Source organism: Aquarana catesbeiana, linkage group LG05 (assembly GCF_042186555.1).
Source record: "Aquarana catesbeiana isolate 2022-GZ linkage group LG05, ASM4218655v1, whole genome shotgun sequence".
Lineage (NCBI taxonomy): Eukaryota > Metazoa > Chordata > Amphibia > Anura > Ranidae > Aquarana > Aquarana catesbeiana.
The window spans coordinates 457,511,261-457,521,992 of NC_133328.1; the positions used below are offsets into that span (position 1 = coordinate 457,511,261).

The window sequence follows — 10,732 nt, forward strand, 5'->3', positions numbered from 1 at the left end:
CATCACCAGTGTACGCTATGATGTTTGGAAGTGATGGCAGGATGGAGTGGAAATGGGCTTCCTGTAGTCCACATCTGGTATATCTGAGACAAAGACTGAGGAGGGTCGAATGGGGTTTGGAGCAGTGAATCTGCCTGGCTGTCATGTCTGGAAATGCATAGTAAACACTTACAGTAATCTACATACTTGTTCTAGGTTAGTAACTGAGGAAGTACTGAAGCCAGTGGATCAGCATGACAGTCAAGGAACTCATTGTTTCAGAAAGAGTGTAGTACACATTTTATTTCATTTACAAATGAAAATGCACACCATTTACTAGTCCTTTTTTTGTGTCAAACAGTTAAAGTTTAAGGTTGTTGAAATGAAGATGTCGAATCAAAGGAACATGGTATGTATTTAGCAAACTAAATAACTTGTAACAAAACAAAGGTGCTTTATTGTTGTCATGTAGGTGAATTAACAGCATATCCATTGGTACAATACAGAGCATTGCATGAAATAAATATTTATGCACATCCAGATCAAGAATCAGTGTACATCAAAACATGCAGCAATAGTTCATAGTCATGGTGACAGAGATACTCAGGAGTTACAATCCAAACAGTTATCTAGCAGCATATATTCACTAGCATTTATACTAAGGTGCGTATTCCTCCTTAGCATACTAGTTAGCAGTCCAGTGGGCCCATACTTTATCGTTTTTCCATTGACAACCCGTTTGTTTATGTAATCCTATACATACGTAGGTCAACTCCAATCTGTGCCTTCCAGGAGGAGAGAGAGAGGGGTCAGAGACTGCAGGATTGTGAAATTCTGTCTGACTTAATGCCAGCATAGTCATATTAATATATGGGCATAATCAGTTTAATTTACACATCAGAATGCCAGCACTCACATATCTCCAAGAACATTACCCTTTTACGTCAAATTAGCGATTTCCTGACTTGCAATGGTACATGTTATCTACCTGTTGGAGTGTGAATGTGGACAACAGTATGAGGGCTGTACAAAAACAACCCTAGCTAAATGTGTGGAAGAACTCGTACAGTATGTAAGGAATATTACCAAATGGAAAAAAACCATGGTGTAACCCCATCATTTTAAATGCTTCCATAAACGGGACCCTAGCTCACTGAAATGTTGGCTATACAGAAAGTAACAGCAAAATGGAGAGGAGGTTACCCTATCATTTGTTTAGATCAGAAACTAGGATAATGGATCCATTGTCTAGAGACCTTGGCCTCTAAAGTCCTGAATATACAGGAGATTTTAATATTAATTTTTTATAATGGCTGGTTTGGACCAACATGGTGACTGGCGGCCAGGACTGCATTGTTATTCGTGAGTTCATATGGAATTATGCTATGTGGCCATCTTTTTCCATTTCCCTCATCCAATTGATTACTATCTTCTGACCTACAACCACCCGTACGGAGACGGATTTTCCATGAGGTTCTAGGACATTCCGAGTTCCAATCACGGAGGATCCCCAAGGTTCCATTCTAGTTGTCGGCAGACAACACAAGCCTGTTTGACTCATAGAACGTATGTTCTTTGGAGTTCAAACCATCCGGTAAGCCTACATCTATCTTGGTGGTGGCCTTATCACACTGGTGTTTTTAGTTTCCATCCACCATATTGGATACTTCTGCGGTGATCAAGACCCTCAATCTATTCACTATATATTATGGACTTTAATCACTCATTGCACATTGTGGATTTCTAAGAACTTCACGGACTTATTTATTTATTTTGCATTCATTTTTTATTCATTTATTATCTTTGTAATTTTCAGCCACTTATATGTACTTATATATATATATATATATCAACCCAAACACTTTAGCGCTACAGGTATACACCTTTGCGATTTTAAACAAAAATATCTGTTTGTTGTGTTAGCTGCTACTATTTATCTAGGCAGCGCGGGGTACCTTTTTAAATTATATTTGGACCAACATGTCACTCATTTGAATCTATGTAAAGATTAAAATGTTACAAAGCCTATTATATTATAAGGTAGCTGTGAATTTGAGAGGAGATTTTTACATATACATGTAAAGTGGCATTTTAGCTTGCTACCTAACCTAATCTTTTTCATCAGTTAGTGACCTGCTTGCATTAAATGGTTTGTCCTAACCCTGCTTGCTGTGTTATCTACCATCTACAGTATTCCATTTCTCTAAATACACTACTATTGTGTAATACCGCATGCCGCTGACTGCTACACACATTTCATTACTGATCCTGTTTTATTGCCAGCTAGAACCTTTTTTTTTTACTTCTGTCATTTATTATAACATAACTGGTGTAATGTCTTGGCGTTTTTGCCACTAGACATATACAAGCCTTTGTTACTCCATTCTTCCACATTGTACTTAATAGTCAATAAATACAGGCTGTAGGCTTTTGGAGATTAACTGCACTTACTTATTAGGACTTTTATTATGGTCCACAGATAATTGGTTGCATATACTAATACCACAGGTTTCAAGACTTGTTGTCTATTGCATTGAGATTTCATGGTGCCCAAATCTAAGAGTGTTCCTTCAAGCGTAAGATTATGTTTTAAAGCCCATCTCCGGGCACAAGTAATCATCCTTCCCAACCACTCTTCTCTAACCAATATTTACTTTAAAAAAAAAAAAAATGTTTTACTCACCTGAGTTCAATGTTATGTGACTCTCTGCAGCAACTTCTCTGTAAGATGAGAAAGGCGTTCCACCACTACAATTCTGGTCCACCACTGACTGGTTATGTTGCAATCCCTCACACTGACTGGTTATGTTGCAATCCCTCACCATAACATCAACAAAACGTTGAAGCCTTTGGTTCTGAGTGAGGACCCACCAATGGACAACCAATAGAAAGTGTCCATGCCACTTGAAAAAAGACCCTCACAATCTTTAGTGCAGAAGTAAGAATATTTGGGAGTGTCTCGTAATCGCAAATTAAGAGCAGAAATTGTGACATTAAGTTTTATGTCTTAAAAGTCTAATTAGGGGGTTAACTAGAGCAAGGTGCTTAAAGTTTAGTTGGTGAGGGGTGTGGGGGGGAATTAGGCTAGAGATCAGCTTTAAAAGGAAACTGCATTGAAAGAAATATAGTGGCTACCATTGCTGACCTCCTTATAAAACTGCAAGGTGCTTGGCCATCTCTGGCATCCTTATTTCCTGAGTCACTGACCTGGAACAAGTATGCAAATCAGGAAAGCCAGATAAAATGCAGAGCTTCTAGCTAATGCACACAGTGAAATTAAAATACTCATATTTATGCTGGATCTTAAGGCCAGAAGTTTGCAGAAACATGCAGCATAAAAAAATGCATGTGATGATGTGTAAACTACATTTAGACACGTATACGTCTAAACAGCATATATAACCAAAAAATTCTTCTTCCACTCTTCCAACTTCACTAGAAAACATTTATATACAGTTATACGCATGTATAGGTGTAAATTACGCCAAAAAACACTAATCTCAAATGCAAGATTTTGATTTGGGTTCTAGATTGGCAATAATAGAACTGAGTTCAGGTTTATAAAATAAAAATGCTATATGGATCTGAAAGTGCTGAAAGTGATGTTTTTTGCGCCCACATGCCTTTAGTCTCTTGCAGTCCCCCTTTACAGCAGAGCTTAGTGAGGAGGAGAGAGAAGCAGGAGCCAACCAGGTTTGCTGCAGTGCAAGCAGCATACTGATTGGAGGACAAAGCAGACTGACAGAAAAATTAACTCACTGGCATGTTACTTTTCTTTCATTCTCCAGACACAGGGTAGAAGTGGGGAGGAGGCTGTAAGTGAAAGTGAAACTGCAGCAAAGAAAGATCAGACCCACTTTTATACTAGATGGAGCTGTGCTGTGTGGTAGCTGTGTAAATCTCAGGATTAGATGGACAGAAATAATTATTTCATCTGTGTATTTAAATGTTTGCCTGGAGTTCAGCTTTACTACTTATGACAATGACTAGCCTTTTAAATGATGGGAATAAAAATATACGTTGTAAAATGAGTTTTAAAAAGTCAGTACCCAGTATCTACTATATATGCTTGCAGCTTGTGACTATAAATCAAGTCCTTTTGTACTTGCTAAAGCTAAGAGTTTTTCAGCATATAAAATGTTTTAATAAATGAACAATACCCTGGCACTGAGAATAATAATAGAAGAGTAAAAGGAAAACTGTATACAGTTGCCAACACATGCATGCCTCAATAACATCTGCCAAAATCAATGTTTGTGGTTACATGTTGTACGGAACAATAAAAAAATACAAAAGCAAGATGGAAGTTTTAGCTGTAAGGCCACTGTTTAAGTAACACATCTCTGTTGTCTCTTTTGTGCAATACCTTTCCTCTCTTTTATTCTCTGAGATGCAGTTCTGCACTATGTATTACTGGCAGAAGAATGGATAAACATATGGGCCAAGTAAGTACAGCTGCCAGTGACTTGAATTTATAATCAGTCCTTGATACAGAATCAGCAAGCTAATGTCCTTCTTCGGTTAGAAACTTTGTTCCTTTGTACACCGCCATCCTACCCGTAACCTTTTCTTAAAACCGATTTTAAACAACACTCACCCCCAGAAGGCAAACTTTCAGCTCTCGGATAGCCATCCTTTAAAGGAATTCTTGTTTCCTATACCACATCATCAGGAGAGCAGCGCTTCAGCACACAGACATCTCCCAAGCTGCTCTTGTATGCTCATGTGGATTGCATGCAAATAATTTCCTGACTTAACAAAAAGAGAAGGAGAGAGAGAGAGAGAGAGAGAGAGAGGAGGTTTTAATTCCTACAAAACAAACGGAAACCAGTCTGGGCTATTTATGGGCAGTCCTGTCACATGGCCGGCAGACAGCTACTCATTTGCTGCTTTCGTAATCCCCCAAAAATGCTGCACATTATACAAAAAAATACTTTAGGGGCACGCAATGACTGAGACGAATACCTTATGTGTCCAGGAGGTGCTGTATTAACTGTTAGGTCACTTGCTTTAAGGATTTTTGACGTTTTTTTTTTTTTTTTTCCCAGTACGTAAACCATAGCAGCTAGGATGAGCTACAGTGGAAAGTGGTTGTAATCCAGTAATAAGGGTGGAGAGGAATCCACTGCTACAGTACTATCTCTGGAAAACTTTGCACATTCAAGACCTTCTGTTATAGAACACTAACAGAAATGATATACTTGCAAAATAATAGTATATATAAACAATACAAGTAAACATACACTACAAACAGCGCTATTGTTGAGCAAAAAAATATATATAAATATCATGCGGCCAACTACGCACAAAAGTGATTACACAGAGAGGTACAGAGTCTGTGAGGTGATCAGGAAAATGTCCATAAGTGATAATACAGCTGAATCGCAGTGTGCACCTTCCACCGGTCAGTAGGATTTCACCCTGTGTTGACACTCTCCCCCTAGGGGGTCAAACTCACCAGAACTGCAAGTTAAATAAGCCTCCAAGAGAAGAAGATCTCCTAATCACATCTCTCTCAGTACCACTCCAGGGGGTTCAGGCGGGGGGTCACAACTCCAAATAAATAGATAACAAAGAAAAAAAGTGCACATAGCGTAATTCTATTTATTTAAATGAACCCCACAATCTTCACAGAATACCCCTCAACCAATATACGTACAAAAGAGAACAGTCAATCAAGCAGATAGAAGTATTGCACATCACCGTTCCGAAGATCAGCCGGCTCAGTAACCAAAGGAGCAAAACACTTCCTGGTTGTGGATCCAGGCTGTGGTGGAGCGCATACCTCACTTTGGGCGTCGTGTAAGCCACGCCCTGATGCATTTCGTCATATCCTGACTTCGACAGAGGGCGTGGCTACATGGCGTAATGAGAGGCTTATATCACCCGCTCCAATCATAACCGCCAATCACCGAGCACTCCGTCTGACGTCAGGCGCACGATGCCAGACAGGATGCTCAGCGGCGGCTCAGTGCAGGGATAAGAAGGGGGCGTACTCAGCCTCACTGCACATAATAACAACAATAACAAAGTGCTTGAATCCATGAGAGATCGCTCATCTCACAAACCCAAACACATTGTACATGCCCATAAAATCACCAACCGGCATACTTCATAATAAATATGTGGATGCCGCTGCAATTATTTAAAATAGCCATGGTTACATGTACTATAGAGAAAACAACAACATACATAGTAAAAACATAATGGTGTAGTTAAACTTGCAAGCTATGATTGCATAAATTATTTCAGGCGCAATCCATTGAACAATATGCATTACAAAAATAGCATTGTCATAACCAAGCATGTAGGTCAGGTTTACACTGATTAGTTCAGGCTAAAAAACATTTAGTAATATGCGTGAATACAAATATAAAAATATAACAAACGGAAATAGCAAAATATCACACACATAGATATTCAGCATAATAATGGGGGTCATAATATATGATTGACATTAATTAAAAACTCTAATCTAGAGATGATCATTGCCAATATAATAAAAACTGTCATCGTCAAAATTGCTACAAAAAAAAAAAAAAAAAATATATAAAAAATTTAAGAATCACTTATAAAACAATTGATGTCCAGGTCAACGTTTAACCCCTTCGGCGATAAAGTATCCACCAAAAATATCCACTGGGTCTCTCTTTTTGAGAGATCACGGACAAGATTGGAACCCCTCCATTTCGGCTTAAGGTGGTCAATGCCCCAAAACTTAAGACCCGACGGGTCCTGATTGTGCATCAGCTTAAAATGGAGAGACACATTGTGGTCTTTAAAGCCCAGTTTGATGTTGGCTATATGCTCTGCAATTCTTATTTTCAAAAGCCTTTTAGTGCGTCCAATATAGATCAGACCGCACGGATTTGCTTGCTTCTAGCAATTTATGACACTGCTACACCTCTTGTGCCCCCATATTTTCATATAAAGGGTTTTTTTTCAGCGAGAAAGCAGCGGAACGCAGTTCCAGCACCTCCAGCACTGAATGTATATAATGACAAGGAGTGCTGGGGTATGCTGAAGGTCTATTCATGCTGGCTGCTGGGGGATCTATTGTCATCACTGGGGGTATCTATTGCTGCTGGTGGGGGGATCTTTTTTTGCTGGGGGTCAATTGTAAATGGGGGAGACCTACTGTTGAGGGAGGGGTCTATTGTTGCTGGCTACTGGGAGATCTATTGTTGCTGGGGTGGATCTATTGTAGCTGGGAGTAGCTATTGTTGCTGGGGGGGCTACTGTTCCTGAGAGAGCTATAGTTGCTAGGGGGATCTATTGTTGCTGAGGGGGTCTATTGTTGCTGGATGAATCTATTTTGGCTGGGGGGGGGGGCTATTGTTGCTGCAGGAGATCTATTTTACTGCCTTTTGTTTGCAATTTCCAAACAAACTACTTAATACCAAAAAATGATATTTGGCTCTGTATTCTTTAAAAGTGGCCATACTGGGAGGTGGGTAGGGGGTGGAACCATGGGATGGTGCTTGGAGGTGGATAGGGGCGGAGACAAGGGGTGACTTGAAAGGGGGAGTACCTGCACCTATTCTATGAGAAAAAAAGCCCTGTTCATACATACACCATTATGATGTCATGATGATATATCTGTGTTGGACTAGCTATGAGGGGAGGTTGGAGGCATGTTTTGGACTGGCTATAATGGAAGGTTGATTTCACTTATGATTGCAAATGCATGCAACCAAAACCTGTTTTTTAATTAATTTTTGTAAGTAGTTTAGACTCTGAATGTATTTCTTGCTACAGTATGTATGTCACAATTTGGAAATAATGTTAGAGCAGCGTTAAGGGCCGCACTTTGCAGAGAGGCCTTGACATGGTAGTGTGACTTCACATATGTTTGCAAATATATCCAACATAAATCGAACACAAATTGCTGAAACATTTTAGATTTTTTGTTATTTTGCTGGCTAGCTGGTAAGTATGCTGGAGGACACTGTCGGGGTTATTACTAAAAGCAAATCCACTTTGCACTACAAGTGCATTGCAAGTGCACTTGGAAGTGCAGTCGCTGTAGATCTGAGGGGGACATGCAAGGAAAATAAAAAACAGCATTGTAGCTTGCACATGATTGGATGATAAAATCAAAAGAGCTTCCCCTCATTTCAGATCTTCCCCTCAGAACTACAGCGACTGCACTTCCAAGTGCACTTTCAGTGCACTTGTAGTGCAGAATGGATTTGCCTTTAGTAAATCGACCCCAGTGTATTATATGGTTCTGTGCACCACCCTCCCCATGTGCACCTGAGTTTAAGCACCCTATCACACTTTTGTGTTGTGGTAACATGCATTACTGCAATGTAGGTTTACACACATTGCACGTGTTAGCATGTTGCAGTGCCATTTATTGTCAATGGTAACCCAACACAGTAACCCAACGCACCTCTGACACACATGCATTGCAGCGTACCATATTGCACATCTATTGTGGTGCACTGAGTAAGAAGTAATGGTCTAACTTTTTGTCTATTCTGGTGTGTTGGTAGCCCATTCATTTGAACACAATGCATCCGAATAAACAGCTATGGATCCAATCTTGTAGCTAGTAATTAAATTTATCAGAGGAGGTGCAACTCTAGGTTACACAGGACATTCATTCACAGAGACTGAGTGACACGAGAGGGAAAAGGAAGCTATATGGATATGTTGCTTTGCTCTACAGGGTGAAATCACAGAAAACCTTTAGATCTGTGATGACTGGCCTTTCTGTAATTCAGTGTTTCCTGTACTCCTTTTATTTGTGCACCACCACCATATCATTTGTGCCACCTGATCTGTTCACCCAAAAGTGATATTTCAGTTACAAGTGGAGACTGCTGGCCTTAGTCACCCATTGTCTTCTTATGTCTCTCGTAGTGTTATTACCTTACAATAGTTTGTTTCTCTGTTCCCACTTCTTCTGTTGCATGCCCCATGCAATAAATTGGATTACACATCCAGGTGAGTTGAACCTCCTTCCCATGGTGGCATTGCATGTGAATCTCTGGGAGCTCAATTAACTAAACTATTAGGTAGTATAACACTGCTCCATCTTTTAATGAAAGTTTTGGGTAGAGTAACCCTACAAAAATAACCACAGGTAACATGTTCTCCATTCACTAAGTGGTATTCACCACTTTAAGATCAGTGATAAAATAGCGCATTACGTTTTTAATTTTTTTTTTTTTCAGTTTACTAAAAACACTTCTAGAATACTATATGCGCAATTTTAGTTTTGAAAACTTGCGGTATAATAACACAGGCATCCTTAACAACCAGGGAATAGCTTGTTGTTAAGTTTCTGGCACCCTTAACAACCAGTAAATAACACCAGTAAATAACACCAGCTGCGGCCTTAACAAAAAAAGAGCTGGCATACAACAAAAAACTGAGAGGGGTGCCCCCCCCCCCCCCCAATCCATACTAGGCCATTCTAGCAAGAGGCATGGTAAGTTTTTTGAAGTTGTCATTTTTTGCCACAATTATTTGGAAAATGAAGTAAAAAAATGTATTTCATTTTACAAATTTGTCATTTGAAGTTATTTCTCACACACAACAAAGGCATACTTACAATTACACCCCAAAACACATTCTTCTACTCCTCCTGACTATGGGGATACCACATGTGGGGAACTTTTTGGCTGCCTAATTACATAAAGGAGCCCAAATCCAAAAAGCGCCCTCAAACTTTCAAGGGGAACAGATAATGAATACGAATTTTTTGACTACCTAACACTTCTTGAGGCCCTGGAACACCAGAACAGGAGAAACACCTGTAGGCAGGTGTCTAGTTTTGGGCAATATTGTGTTCTGTTCCTTTAGTTATTGCTGGTGCATGTAGGGGGTAATGTATTCTGTGACATGTGTAGGGATACGCTGTCTTTTACTGTAAGCTGCTGATAGCACACTGAACTGTATAATTATGTATGTCACTTCCTGACTTGGGAGTTGCTGGGAAAAAATCCTGGAATAGGGAGAGAAGGTCTCAGCCACATGTCCTGTCCATGCTACTAATACTAGATCGAAAGAGACAATTACTGCCAGTTAACTAGGACTACATTCCAGGTTGGTTGGGTGATGGCTGTAGGGTCTCCTCATCATTGCAGATCTTGTCTTCAAGTCTCCAATACAAAGACAGATGCCACATCATTCTCAGGAGCTCCTGCAATGGGAATTTGCTGAAACATTCATCTGGAGGTATTTAGGAATAATAACATATACCTGTATGTGCATAATTGAATGTATGTACTGTTATTAATCTTTTCTTATATAAAGTTTGTATTATTTCCATACTGATGTGCATCTACAGTATCTCACAAAAGGGAGTACACCCCTCACATTTTTGTAAATATTTTATTATATCTTTTCATGTGACAACACTGAAGAAATGACACTTTGCTCTAATGTAAAGTAGTGAGTGTACAGCTTGTATAACAGTGGAAATTTGCCGTCCCCTCAAAATAACTCAACACACAGCCATTAATATCTAAACCGCTGGCAACAAAAGTGAGTACACCGCTAAGTAAAAATGTCCAAATTGGGCCCAAAGTGTCAATATTTTATGTGGCCACCTTTATTTTCCAGCACTGCCTTAACCCTTTTGGGCATGGTGTTCACCAGAGCTTCACAGGTTGCCACTGGAGTCCTCTTCCACTCCTCCATGACGACATCACGGATGCTCCTCCACCTTCAGTTTGAGGATGCCCCACAGATGCTCAATAGGGTTTAGGTCTGGAGACATGCTTGGCCAGTCCATCACGTT

At 39.8% G+C, this 10,732-nt stretch overlaps 1 protein-coding gene across 1 annotated transcript in view; it reads right to left on the reverse strand.

Moving 5' to 3' along the window:
* RAB31 (RAB31, member RAS oncogene family) overlaps positions 1-4,805 on the reverse strand; it is a 78,216-nt gene extending 73,411 nt beyond the window's left edge. Inside the window, exon 1 of the mRNA XM_073631339.1 lies at positions 4,577-4,805. Coding sequence (XP_073487440.1) covers positions 4,577-4,612 — 36 coding nt within the window. The 5' untranslated portion in view covers positions 4,613-4,805. The remainder of the gene's footprint in view (positions 1-4,576) is intronic.
* Positions 4,806-10,732: the final 5,927 nt, after the last annotated feature.